Source organism: Pituophis catenifer, unplaced genomic scaffold (assembly GCF_029215685.1).
Source record: "Pituophis catenifer annectens isolate HBS135680 unplaced genomic scaffold, rPitCat1.0.hap2 SCAF_8, whole genome shotgun sequence".
NCBI lineage: Eukaryota > Metazoa > Chordata > Lepidosauria > Squamata > Colubridae > Pituophis > Pituophis catenifer.
The window spans coordinates 13,351,868-13,370,285 of NW_027256888.1; the positions used below are offsets into that span (position 1 = coordinate 13,351,868).

At 39.4% G+C, this 18,418-nt stretch overlaps 1 protein-coding gene across 2 annotated transcripts in view; it reads right to left on the reverse strand.

Moving 5' to 3' along the window:
- The window catches only part of LOC139320769 (bifunctional heparan sulfate N-deacetylase/N-sulfotransferase 3), a 90,683-nt gene that overhangs the window by 7,668 nt on the left and 64,597 nt on the right, over positions 1 to 18,418 (reverse strand). For both annotated transcript variants that reach the window (XM_070949213.1, XM_070949212.1), the window contains exons 6-9: positions 5,546 to 5,728; positions 3,540 to 3,636; positions 1,999 to 2,122; positions 121 to 295 (exon numbers count right to left, since the gene is read on the reverse strand). In XM_070949213.1, coding sequence (XP_070805314.1) covers positions 121 to 295; positions 1,999 to 2,122; positions 3,540 to 3,636; positions 5,546 to 5,728 — 579 coding nt within the window. The remainder of the gene's footprint in view (positions 1 to 120; positions 296 to 1,998; positions 2,123 to 3,539; positions 3,637 to 5,545; positions 5,729 to 18,418) is intronic.

Here is an 18,418-nt window from a genome sequence, read left to right on the forward strand (position 1 = left end):
ATCAATTATGGACTTGTCAATAATGATCCATACGTCTGACTGCAATTGTGGTACGCAATGAATAACAGAAGCAAATTATCATACATACATTTAGAATTTGCATTTTGTTAAAATGTATACCTGATACCAGGAATATGCTCGATCTGATGGATCAATGAGAATAGTTATGATTTTTGCCTTAGGAATTAATGAAGCAACTCGTTTAGGAGCGTCTTCAGAATGAAAATAATTGGCACTCTTCTCAAAGAGAAAATCAGTGGTTACATTGGATGGTGTAGGAAAAAATTCCATATACCTACAAAACATGAAAAATATTTTAGTACAGCATTATATGGGGAAAAAAAGTTATGCTGGGCATATTAAAGCTATTTTCCTAGCAAAGCATATCATTTTTGCTAACTTCTATATATGTGAAACCAATTATAAATAGATTATCAACTGATTTTCATTCTGCCTAATTGTATTTTCTAAATAAAGGTAAAGGTTAAGGTTGCCCTCGCACGTATGTGCTAGTCGTTCCCAACTCTAGGGGGCGGTGCTCATCTCTGTTTCAAAGCCGAAGAGCCAGCGCTGTCCGAAGACGTCTCCGTGGTCATGTGGCCAGCATGACTAAATGGCAAAGGTGCACGGAACACTGTTACCTTCCCACCAAAGGTGGTCCCTATTTTTCTACTTGCATTTTTTACGTGCTTTCGAACTGCTAGGTTGGCAGAAGCTGGGATAAGTAACGGGAGCTCACCCCGTTAAGCGGTACTAGGGATTGGAACCGCTGAACTGTCGACCTTTTGATTGACATGCTCAGCGTCTTAGCCACTGAGCCACCGTTTCCTTATTTTCTAAATATTTTCTAAATAGAAAGCATTATATCTTAAGTTAACTTTAGGAGATTTGGATGTGATTTGGTTTGAGTTACATTTAAACTTGTCAAATTCAGCTGTAGCTCTGACATCTTTATGACAAAGAAACAGCAAGGGGTTTTACGCCATAACCTAAAAATCTGGTTGGAACTTTGACATCTTACAAATCTAGTTAGAATGAGTAACATATATCGCAGCTGTGAAATGATACAACCAAACTTTCCATTTGTTTCCAGGGCTCTTGGCATTGATTCAAACAGTATTTACACATTGTCTTTACAACTATCCTTATTAAAAGTTAAAAGTCCACGGTATAGAATTTGTCCTCAAAATGAAAATTTTAAAATATCAACATTTGTTTTCTTTTTAGTAACATTATTTATTTTCATTTTATGGGTCTTGTAGAAATGTGACTTATGTATGTTAGTGGACTTGATATAATAAAAAGTAATTTGTTTAAAACACTATTAAGCTATAACCCACTTTCCATTTTCCAGTAAGTGCACTAAGTTCAGTGAACATTATTTTGTGTAGGGAAGGTGTGGAAATTTCAGAGAAGAGGAAAAAGAAGTGAGTTGGTTAAGCTAGATTCAAGTGTGTCCATTTGAAAAGAAGTGAGATGTTCATCCATGAAATTGGAATACCATTTACCACAGTTCATATAGAAAATATTTATTTGAAATCATGGAAACGTTTAGAAATTTCTATGCAGAAATAAGAACAATGTAGCAGATTTTCACTCTTATTTCAATATATTGTTTTCATAAATAAAAATTTGCTTCTTTATGAAAATTCAGATTTTTTGACTGTTTAGATATTTGCATCTACACCACAATAATATGCAGCGGACTTTTTAATTAATTTTCGAGTCCTTGCATAATTAATGCAGCTCATTGTATATTTAGACAGCTATTTTCCAATTTCCAAGTGAATACAGGAAAAATTATACTTGCTGCTGAGGACTGCCTTATACGCACAGAATTTTTGGAAGAATAGTAAAAGTTCACACTAAGTTGCATACTGTAAAACTTTACAGTTCACACTAAGTTGCATACATTAGACATACTGCATATATATATATATATTTGGATATTGTGCATAATACAGAATGATTTAGATTCATACTAGTAGCCCATCTTACCAATCAATCCCCCTGTGGTAGTTATTTCTATTAAAGAACTGTACCTCCTCAAAGGTTTTGGGGCTGGGGGAGTTACTAATGATGGAAGGATGCATAATCAGGAACAAATATAAAGCCGTTGTGCCTGCAAAAAGAGTAACAGTCCAAGAGTTGAGATGAAACTTCTGCACTCTGTCAACCAGATCCTTATTTCATGTACAGCTCCTTTAGCAAGCACCATCGCATTTACACTAGCAAATAAAACAAAGTAGAAAGCAAACAAAGTATGAAGGCAAATATACGTGTCCCAGGATAAGGTTGCAAGATCCAATCTCGGTTGGTCACCGGGACCAGAGGTTCCAGATAACCTCTGGTCTCGGGGTGGGTTCTACTTACCTTTACTACTGGTTTGTAGCGGGGCTGCGCGCGTGCGCTCGCTTCGCTCGTGCACGCTCTTCTGCACATGCGCAGAAGCATTTTGATGATGTTGGGGTCAGTGGGCGGAGCCTCCCATCGGTTTTACTACCGGTTCTATAGAACCGGTGCGAACCGGGGGCAACCCACCACTGCTCTGGTCCCAGTGACCGACCCAGACTGGATCTTGCAAAACAAAGTATTTTAAAGAAAAAACAAACATGTATAAAAAGCTTTCTTTGCTGAACAAAAGTAAGTTTCTTTTGATTAAGTTTTCTTTGATTTTTATTCAAGCAGCATCGGAATGGGAAAAGAAATCAAGGTGCATTGCTTTAATGTTGGGTTTTTTTGTTTTTTTTTGTCTTAAAACATTGCAAAGACACTAAAAAGAAACGAAAGGACAACACCCAACCCTGACAAGATGAAGCAGTTTGTCTTTTTTGCCTCCACCCCAGGCCCTGGAAATATGTCATCTTTGACTCTGGATGAGATGCTCTTTTTGGATGAGCTGGTACAGAATTTGGAGGTTCTCCTAGACCACGGGTGTCAAACTGGTGGCCCACAGGCCGGATGCTTCATGTGCAGGCCACACCCACCCCAGCTCCACGGATGGGAAAAATGTCACAAAATGTCACGTGACATCAATGTCAGTGGTGGTTCTATCCCATTCGGATGAATCGGTAGCGGTGGCTGCAGGAGGCTCTGCCCACCCACCCGGATGTCATCATGTCCTGTTTTTGACGTGCCGAGCATGCACAGAGGTGGCCCGTGCACTCACATTTGTGAACCGGTAGTGAAGGTAAGTGAATACCACCCCAATTAACGTGATGCCGTGAGTTTGATACCCGTGTCGTAGACCATGGCTCTTGCTTAAGAAGCAGGTGACAGTATTGCTTGAGGTTTCAAGAACCCTGCCATGCATGCCATAGACCAAAGGAGGCACAGTAAGAATTCATTGGAGTTTCAGGATCCCTTAGGGATCCATTGAGATTTTGCTGCTCTCATCCAATTTCAAAAATAATAAAAAAAGTCCAAACATTTTGGCTTTACATGTCTTTGGAGATGGAGTTATGACAGCCTGAAAAAGATATTGGCATATGAACCCACATGCTTGTATTCTTGATTTACACCCTATATAAAGTTTTTACCAGTTTTTTGTGGTCCAATAACCAGGAATTTTGGTAAACGATCACAAGTTTTTTCTTTAGACCAGATATCTCTGTGTCGTTTGTCATCACAAGGATTCTAAATGGAGAGAAAGAACAATTTTATATTAGTTTTTTGGGGTTTTTTGGTCACTAATCTATATGACACTACTCAAGTGTTGCACTGAAGAAAATACAGAAGCCAAATACATCTAGTGAACAATAAGTCTTAACTGATGAATCTATGAAAAATAAAAAAATGAACATTGCTATTAATATTATCTCTTTGCAATTAAAACATGGCCTTATTTTATTTTAATCTAACTATAATCCATGACTTCTTTTTATTATGTTACTAGAATATTTATCTTTCTCACATGATTATTCAGAAGTATCCCACTGAGTTACATTATACTGTCTTAATATTTAAGATATTAAATATTAAAATGTAATATTTAAAGCTTTGATTTTAAAAAAAAGTATTTGAGAGTTACACAAAGATCTATAATATAGTGCCGTGATGGCGAAGCTATGGCATGCATGCCAGAAATGGCACGCAGCGCCCTCTCTGTGGGCACGCGAGCCATCGCCCCAGCTCAGCTTTACCACGTGTGAGTGTGCACCTCCCGCTGTCCAGCTGGTCTTCGACTCTCTGCCGCACATGTGCGGGGAGGGGGCACATGCATGGTGGAGCGCGTGCATGCATGCGTGGGGAGCGGGCCGCATGCACGGGGGTGTATGCGTTTATTGCATTTTGGGGGTTTGGGCGCACATGCGTGTATTCACACACATGAATGCTCACTTTGGGCACTCCGTCTGGAAAAGTTTAGCCATCACTGATATAGTGGATTCTTCTGATATATCTGCCTTCTGTAAAGTATACTTTTAGATATGTTAGAACTTTCATTTTTGGCCAAGTTATCTAAGAGGAGCAATATCAAAGTGCCCAGACTGTGTATATTTTAGAAGACTGAAGTAACATTTTCCAACAGTTTCCTTTACTGCTATTGAAATGCTCTTTATTCATGGAGATTTCCCTAGCTCAAAGACTTTGTATAAGGCAAATCGTTTTTTTATTATGATTAAGAAGGACTAGGGGTGACATGATAGCAGTATTTGAGGGGCTGCCACAAAGAAGAGGGGCTCATCTTATTTTCCAAAGCACCAGAATGCAAGATAAGAAACTAATCAAGGAGAGAAATTATCTGGAATTAAGGAGAAACTTCTTAACCAGTGGAACAGTTTGCCTTCAGATGTTGTGGGTGCACCATCACTGGAGGCTTTTAAGAAGAGACTGGACAGTCACTTGTCTGAAATGGTCTAGGGCCCTGATGGCGAAACTTTTCCGGACCGAGTGCCCAAAGAGCGTGTATGTGTGCGCAAATGCACCCGCAAATGCACCCGTGCATGGCCGAATCCCCAAAATGCAATGCGCATGTGCCCCCCGTGCATGCTCCCCCGGCCCCGCATGTGCGTGCACACCTCCCACACATGCCCCACCCCCATGCATTAATGTGCGCCCCCCGCATATGCCCCACCTCCTGTGCATGCACGTGCAGGCCCCCCGTAACCCCCCTGCCCTCCCATGCATGCGCGGCAGAGACCCGACGACTAGCTGGCTGGCAGGAGGCGCGCGTGCATGCACAGCAGAGGTGAACTGGGAAAATGGTTCACATGCCCACAGAGAGGGCGCTGCGTGCCACCTATGACACCCGTACCCTAGCACGGGCCTAGGGCCTCCTGCTTTAGCAGAAGGTTGGACTAGGTCCCTTCCACTTCTATTCTGATTGATCGATGTAACCATAGAATACTATTGCATTTTTTTCATATTACATTTTCATAGTTTCAATATTACTATTAATACTGATGTAGTCAAAACTTGTAGTCAAGCACCTTATTCTTTATCATGTACATATTATATCCTTTCCATCACTAAGAACTGATTACATATGTTAAATTTAAAATTTACACCAGGTAAAATGACAGGACTCTTGCAGTGCACGTCTTACCTGCCATAGTGGATCCTTTTGTTCTGGAAATAGTTCAAAGTATTTGTGAGCCAGCTGAAGTGGAGGTAGAGTCTGCAGCTTCAGGTTAGTCCAACTTTGAACAAAATTGGCCAGATTGACAAAGGTGTATAAACCCAACCGGTCATTGCCATAATTAGACAGGTGAGTCATAAAAATACTGATCTTAAAGACAAAAAGCAAATGTACTTCTATCACTAGATGGCAGTAAAGTAACATGAAAAAATGTGATTGCTTTTTAAATGGACTTCCATAAGAACAAGGCGCTAAGCTTTTTCCTATTACTTAACACTTACAGGTATTGGTGATCAATCAGTTCAATAATCCTGCCAACCCTGAAAATGACATATGTGTAGCCATATTTTTTTTTGTCGCCTTTGTGCTCTTTTTCTATTAGCCTTTAAGTTTGTAGTAACTGAATTTAAAATCATTTCAGGCTCGCCTCTTTCTAACTGTTGAAAGGGGAGGTGTAAAGATAAAGGGGGAATGTTATGTCTAGGTAGCATTCCTTTTCCGTGAGTTTGGACTGACAATTGATTGGAGATTGTGACTCAGGAGGGAAGTCTCAAACTTTTGCTTTTATTGAGTGTAATTCCAGATCCGGTTCAGAGTCGGAATTACACCAAGTCCTTGCCAATTTAATGTGTTCCTAATAAATGGATTTACAAAGGAAGATGGATGCCTGCCTTGGATTTTAATTTTTGGGACATGTTACTTGGAGGCTTGACAAGTCATGGATGATATTATTTTTTTCTTATTATCTGAAGTAGCCCAAAAGGATGCACAACAAATATTAAAAATAATACTCAATAAACATAAATTCAAATAATAGACTAAATAAACACAATGTGGAGTATTTAAGAATTCATTTTAAAGGAAGTCTAATTCTTCCAAGATGTATCTGAACAAGAATATTTTAAGCTGTTACTTAAAATGAGAGTATGGAAAGCCAATTATTATTATTATTATCCATAAAATAAGAAGAGGGTTTTACTCTGAAATCTGCAAGCCACTTAATCACTTTTTACCACGAGCTGATACAACTGATCATAGCATATGGATTGGCAGCAGTGGATGATAAGTCACTTATTGTATTATATTATTATTTTTGTTTTTGTTGATTTATCAAGAACTATTAATGTCTCTAACTGGTTAACAATAGAGCAAGAATAAAATCAACACATTTAATGTATTTAAAACAACAAAACTAATACAACTAAGTAAAATAATTTATTAATCAAAATAGCTTTTGAGCTTTGAGTAAGTAGCTCTGAGGAATTTCAAGCTTTGGAATTTTCTTTTGTTGGGTGTGTTACTTGGAACCCTGACAGAACTAACAATAAAGCCCATTCAAAAAGATACTGGCCCTCTCAATTTTTTTTAGGGAATGCTCTTTAAAAAACTGGACAGCAATACAAATAGATTAAGCAAAGCAATATAACCTTAAGACTAAGGTTTTACTTCGTATTGCTTTGTAGTTCTTGTTCTCAGCGTTTTTCAAAATAGGGGCCCTTAAGATGTGTGGACTTCAATTCCCATAATTCCCCAGCCAGGGTTTGTAGTAAACCCTTTATTATTTTCTAATGATGAAGAGAAAGACACAATTCCTCAACTGAACGCCAAACTTATATTGATGTTGAGAAGAAAGAATTTTCTTTTTAGGAAAGAAATCTTCTTCCACATCAGGGGTGCTATTCAGCAGGTTCTGACAGGTTCTGGAGAACCAGTAGTGGAAATTTTGAGTAGTTCGGAGAATCGGCAAATACCACCTATGGCTGGCCCCAGAGTGGGGTGGGAATCAGGGGCGGGTTTCAAAACCCATCACTACTGGTTCGCTCGTGGGTACGCATGTGCTGAGGCACGATGCTTCTGCACATGCGCAGAAGTGTCCGGGCTGAACCTCCCGCCGCCACTACCAGTTCACCCGATCCAGGACCGAACCGATAGCAAGCCACCACTGGTGGGAATGGAGATTTTGCAATATCCTTCCACCAGAAGTGGAGTGGGAATGGGGATTTTGCAGTATCTTTTTATCTATCTATCTATCTATCTATCTATCTATCATCTATCTATCTATCTATCTATCTATCTATCTATCTATCTATCTATCTATCATCTATCTATCTATCTATCTATCTATCTATCTATCTATCTATCTATCATCTATCTATCTATCATCTATCATCTATCATCTATCTATCTATCTATCTATCTATCTATCTATCTATCTATCTATCTATCTATCTATCTATTATTCATATTTCTATGCCGCCCACTCTCCGAGGACTCTGGGCGGCTTACACCAAAGACAGTATACTAAATAGCATATTTGCCCCCAACTATCTGGGTCCTTCCCCTGGAGTAGAGTGGAAATGGAGATTTTGCAGTATCCTTCCCCTGGAGTGGAGTGGGAATGGAAATTTTGCAGTATTCTTCCCCTGCCACACCCACCAAGCCATGCCCACCAAGCCACACCACGCCCACCAAGCCACACCCACAGAACCGGTACAAAAAAAATTGAATTCCACCATCCACATAAATAACGTTTTCATTTTTTCAAAAAATGTTTCGTCCTTAAACCATAAGCAGACCAAAAACTGAACTGTTATTTTTGAAGGCACTAGACAGGAAAATTTCCCGATAGAATATAAACTTGATTTTTTTAACAGCCACGCTTAGTTCTTACTCCTTTGTGACCTCTGACATTTATAATGTCAATTCACTTCTCAATAATTCCTTTTCTGCCAACACCTTTAGCATTGTACTGAAAGAAGAAGAGCGACAGAAACTGAAAAGGTTAGTAGTTCAGGTAAAATAGGTATTATTTTTTCCCTGAAGGGAATTTCATTGTAGTCCTAAGAATGCTATAGAATAGTAGCACTTTCTTTCTTCTTTTAAAGTGAAGTGTATAAAGATGACTTTCGGTGGCAAACAACAATAAAAATATCAAAACAATGGTTTTTGGAAGGGAAAGCACAATGGTTAACCAGGATGAAATGATCCACCCACACCTTCCCAAAGGATACCTTGACTTATCACAGCGTAAGAAGAACCAGACAGACAAACACATCTTCAAGGCTTGTTTGAAGGAAAGCAGGATAGGAGCCATTCAAGAGAACATTTTGTTATTAATATAGTTTCTAGATGACAGGCTAACAATTTGCAAGTAGATTTAGTAGTTTAACAGTTTGAACTTTTTTTTGGCCTGTTTCACAAGGGGTGGGAAACTAATATTGTTATAGTACACCAATCAGCATTCAACTAGGGAGGACTTTATGTATATATGTGTTAGTTACCGTATTTTTCGGACTATGAGACGCTCTGGACTATAAAACACACCTCCCTTTTTTGGTAGAAAAAGAAATCTGCCTCTGCCTCCCAGCAATTTTGCAAACAGCAAACAGCCTATCAACAAATTCATTCAGGTATCTTAGGCACAGAGCCAAATATGGGCTCAAAACTAATGTGGAAGATTATTCATACATGGTCATCAGCAGTGGTGGGTTTGTCCCGGAGGTTCAGCCCACCCACCCGGACATCATAATTGATGGTCGGCGCATGCGCAGAAGCGCACATGCACTCCTGTTACGAACCAGTAGTAAAGGTAAATAGAACCCACCCTGGCCATTAAGCCTTTGGATTCTAAAGCAACATTACAGGAAGTATGAAAAATATATAACATTCTTGCCTGGATTTTACAACTGAACTTTGCAAATTAATAAAGATAGATTGGCTGATACTAATTTCTTTTATACTGCATTCAGAGTTGTGAAACATTGGTAGTAATAATTCCCTTTTTAAAAAAATAAGACCTGCCACTAATTAACTGAAATAAGTCAGTTATAGCAGACTGTGGAGAAAAAATGTTAAATTGGCCTTAAGCTATTCTACCAGCACATTCTGAAGTTGTTCAACATCTTCCTGACATATTTTTTTGTCCTGAGCCTAATTGTGGCATTAAAGTCACATCACATTTTGCTTAATGTGCACAAAGAAGTAATGTCATGTAACCCTTCAAGGTACTATTATTATTATTATTATTATTATTATTATTATTATTATTATTATTATTATTATTATTAAAATGAAATAATTGATGTTTAAAGATTCATTCATGGGCTGGAAACAAAAATCCATTCAATTAAATATAACAAAGTTATTTTAGATGCAGAACAAATGTTTACAGGCCACAAGAGTATGTTTAACTTCCAGACCATCTATTTTCCAATTAATTTGGCATTGTGTACACTATGTAGAGTTCCTGATTTTGCCATCCTATTACTCAAAAGAGTTCCATCTGAGGTATTCAGAGACTTAGCAACAGCTGCTCTTGCTCCATTAGACTTACAAAGTGACAGAATAATGAATTAGTCTTCCAGCTATGCTTGAATATATTTGCCTAAATTGGTGACAGGAATTCATTTTTTAAAGATGGATAACAAAAAACAGTGCTCTCCATGCCTGAGGATTAAAGAGAGATGTTTGCACCTGCCTTCCCTACTCACAGCTCTATGGTTCACAAATATTGGATATATCTAATGATAAACAGACATGGATAATCCCAGAGGTGCTATTCAGCAGGTTCTGGAGAACCGGTAGCAGAAATTTTGAGTATTCAGCAGGTTTGGAGAACCGGTAAATACCACCTCTGACTGGCCCCACTGATCGTCTGGGTCTTCTTTTGTTGCTCTGCACAGGAGAATGGAGCTGGAAAGCAGGTTAGTGGGGTGGGGAGGGAATGGAGATTTTGCAATATCCTTCCCCCAGGAGTGGGAACGGGGATTTTGCAGTATCCTTCCCCTGGAATGGAGTGGGAATGGAGGTTTTGCAATATCCTTCCCCCAGGAATGGGGAGGTAATGGAGATTTTGCAGTATCCTTTCCCCCAGGAGTGGGGAGGGAATGGAGATTTTGCAATATCCTTCCCCTGCCACGCCCACCAAGCCACACCACACCCACCAAGCCACGCCCACAGAACCAGTAGTAAAAGAATTGAATTCCACCACTGAATAATCCCTTTCACAAAAGTTACCTGATACAAGCAATTCTTACAAGAAAACATACAAATATTTTTAAGGAGGGAGCAACAATTACTTTGTAAAATACTGAAAATCCTTTATGGACTTTTTTTTTTTTTTTTTTTGCTGAAAATGGATAAAAATGAATTGGGGATTTGGGGATTTATTGATCAAAGGAAATCCCTTTCTTTGCAGGAAGAAGGGACCCATGATATGTAATTTGGGATATTGGAAATAGTAATTACCATGTTTGTAACTGCTGCAGTGAACATCGGAAATTGCATGTTTAGATTATTTTTCTCTCTCACTTTTTCTTTGATTCTTTCATATTTTTTTCTTTTTTTCACCTTTTTCTTTTATGTTCCATAGTTTTCTAATAAAAAATTATATTAAAGTAAACATGTATTTTTAAACGTTGTTTTCAATCTGGGCCCTCAAATAACGGAACTGTGCAAATCCCTAGTAACAACAGCACCCTATATGGGTACAGGGCTTATAGGTAGATAGAGACACAACAGATCCAGCTGAGGTCTTTATCTAAGAGCCAAAGAGCAAAACTGGATTCTCAATTTTCTCCTATAATAAAATGATGGTGCTCTTGTCATGGCTCACCAAAGGTCAAAGAGACAGAAAAGACCAGAATGCATTATAATCATATATACACTTAAAGGTAAAGGTTCCCCTCGCACATATGTGCTAGTCGTTCCCGACTCTAGGGGGCGGTGTTCATCTCCGTTTCAAAGCCAAAGAGCCAGCACTGTCCAAAGACGTCTCCTTGGTCATGTGGCCGGTATGACTAAACGCCAAAGGCACACGGAACACTGTTACCTTCCCACCAAATGTGGTCCCTATTTTTCTACTTGCATTTTTTATGTGCTTTCGAACTGCTAGGTTGGCAGAAGCTGGGACAAGTAACGGGAGCTCACCCCGTTACGCGGCACTAGGGATTCGAACTGCTGAACTGCCGACCTTTTGATCGACAAGCTCAGCGTTTTAGCCACTGAGCCACTATGTCTTATGCAGTGGTATTATTCTGTTAAGTAGCCTTCCCATAGGATCCAGTAATTTGGAACAATGAGGGTGGTAATCATCGTTTTCATATTCTGCGCCAACGATGATAATAATAATAATGTTTTATCACAAACAGCAAATTTCATTATGATTTATAACACCAACACATAGCATTTACAACGCTTACAATATGACAATATGTATAATACAGTATCCATAGTAACTATAAACATTAAAATGGCCGTGGTTAAAGCTGAAACCACCTCAGTAACAGTCACGCCTTAACCTGTCATTCTAAATTAATACTTCACAGTGGAATACACAGCCTGACATGAATAACATATCAGCAAAACAAAGTTCAAATCCCAAAGGTCCTTTGAAATAATTTGTCTTTTCTGCATTCTAAAAGGACAATGATGGGGGGGGGGGGGGGCGAGAGAGGAGGGAAACCTAATAACTACAAGGAGTCTTTTGTACAATGTTGATGCTACAACAGAAAAGCATCCTCTTTTTGCCTCAGGTCTTTATCTCACAGGAATTTCCTCTGCTGTATCCACTGGATGTGTTCATTCTGACTGAAAAAGATGGTCCCCATGATTGCTGTCAACTCTGAAGCTGACCTGGCTGATGCCATTTTTCTCCTGCCTCATAGTTGCCACGAACATTGAAAGGGGGAAGGGAAGTGGTGGTGGGGGGGAGAAGATAGACCGGCTACCTAGCAAAACAAAAAAGTTTGCTGCCCGGCAGCAAAAAAATTTTGGTCGAACATTAAGAAATGGATAGAACAAATAACAAAACAACAAATAGAAAAGAAACCAGAAACATTCCTGTTAGGAATCTTTACAAAACCATACCCCAAAGAAATAAAATATTTGATACTACATATCTTAACAGCAGCACGAATAACATATGCAAAAAATTGGAAACAGGAAAAAATCCCAACTGAAGAAGAACTAATAGATAAGATCTTAGAATGCGCTGAGATGGACAGAATAACAAAAGAAATTAAAGAAAAAGAAGAGACAGACTATTACAGAATATGGAATAAATGGTATAATTGGTTTAATACTATTAATAAAGAAAAATAAATACAAGGAGAAAAGAACAGAAATACAAAATATATATATAGTATATGTATTGAGTGGTGCAATTATGTATATAATTCTTTTTATATGTATATAATAAGAATGTAGAAATGTAAAACAGTAAAGATATAATCAAAATATATAGATCTTTATAGGGGGATCTTTATAGAGGAGGAGAAAAAAAGAGAAGAAAAAGAGAAGGAGGGGAAAAAGAAGGAGTATTAGACTAAGAAAAAGGGGAAGAAGTATGAAGTATCAGATGGAAAACCACTATGAAACAATGCTTAAAAAGGATAAACTATTTATATGTCATATGTTGTGTAAACGTCAAATGTGTGTTTTAATAAAATTTATAAATTTTTTAATAAAAAAAAATAATAATAAAAAAACAAAAACAAAAAAGTTTTCCTGTGGGAACCAAGGTCATCCCGACAGATGGCAGAGGAGTGGCGAGCAACTTCCTAGTTACCTTCATTGGACAATGTGATCGGTGACACCTGGGAGGAAATATTTGCTCTTTTAATTACGGGGGAAACCGCTGGAACTTTTAGAGTTGGTTTTCACTAGCTGTGCCGATACGGTGTGCCCAATAAAGATGTTCTTTGAGGAATCTACCTGTCTCGGAGTTCTTCTCTCAGTGGATGCATTACTCGGAACCCTGACAATTGCTTGAGGTAAAATTACATTGTAGGTCAAAACTAGAACTAGAATTATAGTCACAAGCTTATCAGCGATCAGGGATTGAGCACTGATGTAATATGCTCCTGGCAGTTGTCACTTATCAACTCTCAGGTTTTTCCAGTATGTGATAATTGTGGGTTCAAGGTGGTTTTCAGAGCAACCCAGGTCTGCATCCTGGTTGATAAAGCACCGTGGAAATCTCAATAGATTCCCCAAAAGGATAGATTGGATACCAAATTGCAATAATCAAAAATAGTCTGATTGAGAAAGAACCTGTTAAGAAGGGCCCTGTTCAAGCGTCAAAAAACACCTCTCTTTTAATGAGGCATTTATCACTTCTTGGATCTCATGTCTAATCCCCACCTAAGAAGCTAAGTGGAACATGGAACCCACCTGGAGTGACAGGATCTCTATTAACTCTGCAATATATTTCCCTTTCTACCATATCGGTCCATGCAGATTCAAGGATAAGACAAATCTAATTATTTTCATCAGCAAAGTATTCTGCAATTTGGTCACATAATGCCAGGTGGGAGATTTATTAGCTAATCTCTCCTCTTGAGAGAGTCCACAAACCTTAACAAGGCTGCTAGCTGACACCTGTCAATGCAGTAAAAAAAAAAATTAATTGCACATGCTTTATCATCATGATCTGGCCCTGGAACATATGGGAACAGAGTAAGAAGCCACACTGACTGTTATATCTAGGGTATGAGTTTCAGGCAGTAAAGTGGTGGTAAATTTTTAACAGGCAGTATATTCCAGTGCCTCAGGCCTCATCAATAGTGCTGATCCGTTTTGCTGTCATGCTGGGCCATTAGATGCACAACAGCTGATCAGACACTAGATATTATGCTCAGCTCTGTTCTCAGATGCCTTGTAACATGGCAGACAAATTTAACAAGCAACCTTTGTGAGGTGTACAAGCTGATCCCAGAAACATCTGCATAGAAAGGAATAATGGGCCTACTGATTTTGAGAAACTGCCTGAATATATGTATATCAGTGGTGGTATTCAGCTGGTTTTATCCGGTTCGGGCAAACCGGTAGCAGCGGCTGTGGGAAGCTCCGCCCACCCGCACATCATCATGTCCTGTTTTTGATGCTCTGCGCATGCGCAGAGGTGTTACGCACGAGCGTGCATGCTCACATTTGTGAACTGGTAGCGAAAGTAAGTGAATACCAGCCCTGATGTATATATGTATACAGATATATGTATATGCTGTATATACATACAATAGGGGACAGGCTTAGGAAGAAGAAATAGTGCAGAAGAATTCAAAGTTTTTGGAAAAAGTAGAGAGATTGGCAGTGGGTACCTGGGAAGAAGAGGCAAAAACACTGGCTAGGAGCTCAGAGATGACTAGTATTGGAAGACTGAAATCTAGAAAATCAAATTGGCATTATAGAAAATACCCAGAAGCTTAGTCACGCTTCCAAATTTTGGAAGTTTGCAAGTACGATAAAAATATATGGAAAATCTCAAATTTACCAAGCTTGTTACCAATTCTAAAAATCCATTAAAATCAAAAGCAAAGGTAAGAGAGTCATGAATAAAAATAGGAGTGATGAAAAGACCATCTAAGGAAGACAATAGGGGCAGGAGGAAGTCTAATTTATCAGATTGATTCAGTTGGTACACAAATCCAAATTTCCTGACCTACTCCTGGCAAGGCTTGCAAGAACATCACTGGTCATTCAGGCCTGGTCGTATGCCTGTGTCTAAATTCCTGTTGGAATTATAGAAGTTAAAAGAACTCCAGTATAAATTGGGGTTAGAGTTATGATTGTAAATTAATTGTACTTGATAACCTTATATTTAAATGACAATGCAAATCTAAACAAAATGCACACCAAGTGGGCATATTTGATATTATTAAATCCCAAATAAACCCATCTTAAAAACCCAGTCTTGAATCTAATATTTGGAAAAGCATTACATTCTTAAAAGATTCCAATTGCAGTACTTTATAACTTGAAATGTATGGAACAGATGCCTAATAAGACTGAAAAGGTATCATGTATACCCTTCACGCATGAAGGCAAGACAAAAGAGCCTTGGTGGCGCAGCAGACTAAAGTGCTGTTAAGCAGCACCAGCTGCCTGCAATTACTGCAAGTTCAAATCTCACCAGGCTCAAGGTTGACTCAGCCTTCCATCCTTCCGAGGTAGGTAAAATGAGGACCCAGTTTGTGAGGGCAATAAGCTGACTTTGTATAAAATAGAACACCGCTTAGGGGGCCCGAAAGCCCTACTAAGCAGGTATATACAAAAGTATGAAGGCTATTGCTTAACGCATTGTAAGCCGCCCTGAGTCTCCGGAGAAGGGCGGCATATAAATCGAGCCAATAAATAAACAATAAATAAATAAAAAGCAATGGGTGGAAACTAATCAAGGAGAGAAGCAATCTAGAACTAAGGAGAAATTTCCTGACAGTTAGAACAATTGATTGGTGGGATGACTTTACTTCAGAAGTTGTGGATGCTACAACACTGGAAATTTTTAGGAAGAGATTGGACAACCATTTGTCTGAAATGATATAGGGTTTCCTGCCTAAGTAGGTGCTTGAACTAGAAGACCTCCAAGACCTCCCTTCGAACTTTTTTATTCTGTTATCCTAAAATACCTTCTTATAGATGTCACATTTAAGCTTGGCAATACCTCTGTAATCTCTAGATCAGTGATGGCTAACCTTTCTGCCATCGCGTGCCAAAAGCAGGGGGAGTGCGGGGGGGGGGGTCGCACACGCGCTTGTCCACACCCATAATTCTATGCACCTCGCCCCCGTGCATGTGTGCGCGACCCCTCCACACTTCCCCTGCTTTTGGCACGCGATGGCATGGTGGGCCCAGTAGGCCCATTTTTCACCCTCTCTAGACTCTAAAGCCTTTCTAGGAGCCTGGAGAGGACAAAAACAGCCTTCCCCATCACCCGGAGGCCCACCAGAGGCCAGAAATGGCCTATTTGCTGACTTCCAGTGAGCCCAGAAGGCCCAAAAGCTGAGCTCGCGTGCCCACCAATATGGCTCCGTGTGCCATCTGTGGCACGCGTGCCATAGGTTCGCCATCACGGCTCTAGATACTTAATTCAACTTTTCTGTTTTCTTTTTGACTTGGAGGAAAACTCACCGAGACAAAAACTATTTATGAGACAAAAATGGAATGTCATCCAAAAGAGCTAATTGCCTGCCCTCTGCAGTCAAAATGTATCAGGAAAGTTGGTATTTTTCCAAGACTTCTTCCTGCCTTTTCCAATTAACCAATACTTAATGAGTCCTTTAGAGAGCCTGGATGGTTGCGATTTGTTTACATAGTGTCCATCTCTAACCTGGGAGGCAATGGTTGGAGCCTTATGACTGAGCTGTGAATTAGCTTCCTGAGGTAAACAGAGATGATTAAAATAATTTTTCCTATCTGGTTCCCTGCAGATGTTTTAAATCCTGCTGCTTTGTAAGTTGACAGGATGAAGTCCAGTTTATCTAGAGGACACTAGACTGATAAAGGTTGAAATAAAGGTTTTCCGTAGGCATCGTTTGGTCTGAAATTGCTTATCTGATTGTTGTCTGGACCATTGGTATTCAGATATAGGAATGCATTCTACCAGCATTCATATGCAGTACAGAAAGGCATTTCAAATATTTTCATTGCAGTATTTTTCCAACTGTTATAAAATTACAGATAAAACCCAGGCATGAAAAATGATGACAACTTTTTTTTCAGTATCTACACAAAAATATTTCGCAAAAGATTCCAAGGACAACAGAATTGCAGTGTCTTCTGTTAGGTTACTGTGATAAATTACTATTGAGATGAAGGCATGTAAACTGTTTTGCAGGAACAAATTATTGTTCAGAAACTGTATTTTTGACTGCTCGCTATTTTGAGTAGAGACTGGGGACACCAACTATGGCTAGAAAGCATTGGAATCTAAATAAAAGCAGAAAAGATACATGCATGCAAAAACACCACCCGTGTATTTACTGGGATCTAACAGGAAATTTTTTTTATCAATATCAGCAGAAATTGCAATAGGTTATTATTAACTTCATTTCAAATTTCCATCCAAACTTTCTTGAGGATTAAAACGAAGGCAGTGACAGAACTAAGTATGTCAGGAACATTATATAATTATATAAATCCAAATACTTGATGAACGTATAGCATTCAAAAAGTTAGATTTAACAAAAGGAAATACTAATTATCTGGATCTCACATTTCATTTTTCAGCTAATTTAATGTTTGTTATTAAGTTGAAACCTTATTGAAATGATTTTTATTCTGTGAAAGCATACTTTGCAGCATTCTTTTAAAAAATATTCCTTTGCTTATAGGTTCTGAGGGAGATGTTTAATATGGATTACTTCTGCAGCAAAAATTTTGAACCAACAGGTTGTACCTGCTGATTTAAAATATTTGCTGCACAAGTAATCCATATTAAACATCTCCCTCAGAAGCCATCAGCCAGTGATGGTTAACCTTTTTGGTGCCGAGTGGCCAAATTGTGCGCTCGCAAATGCACGTATTCATGCACAAATCCCCAAAATGCAATGTGAGCGCCCACCCGTGCATGTGCTCCAGCTCTGTGCATGCTCACATGTTCCCTGTGCATGCCCCCCGAACCCGCACATGCATGCATTCCCTGCACATGCACCCCGGACCCCCACGCAAGTGCCCCAGGCCCCCCCGTCCCCCGTTTTGGCTTCCAGATTGGTATAGGAGGCTTTCCAGGCCCGAAATGGGGCACGGGGGGGGGGGCTCATGCAGCATCCCTGTGCTCTATTTTAGCTTCCAGGTTGGTGGAGGAAGCTTTCCAGGCCCAAAATGGGGCGCAGCATCTCGTGCATGTGCGGCAGGGACCTGAAGACCAGCTCACGCGCATGCATGGTGGAGTTGGACTGGGGCGATTGCTGGCATGCCTGCAGAGAGGGCTCTGTGTGCCACCGTTCGCCATCAGGGCCATAAGCAAAGGAACATTTTTTTTAAAAAATGATGCATAAGTATGCTTTCACAGATTCTAGATAGCCTCTGGATGTAAATTTCTTAAGCTAGATATTATCCTCA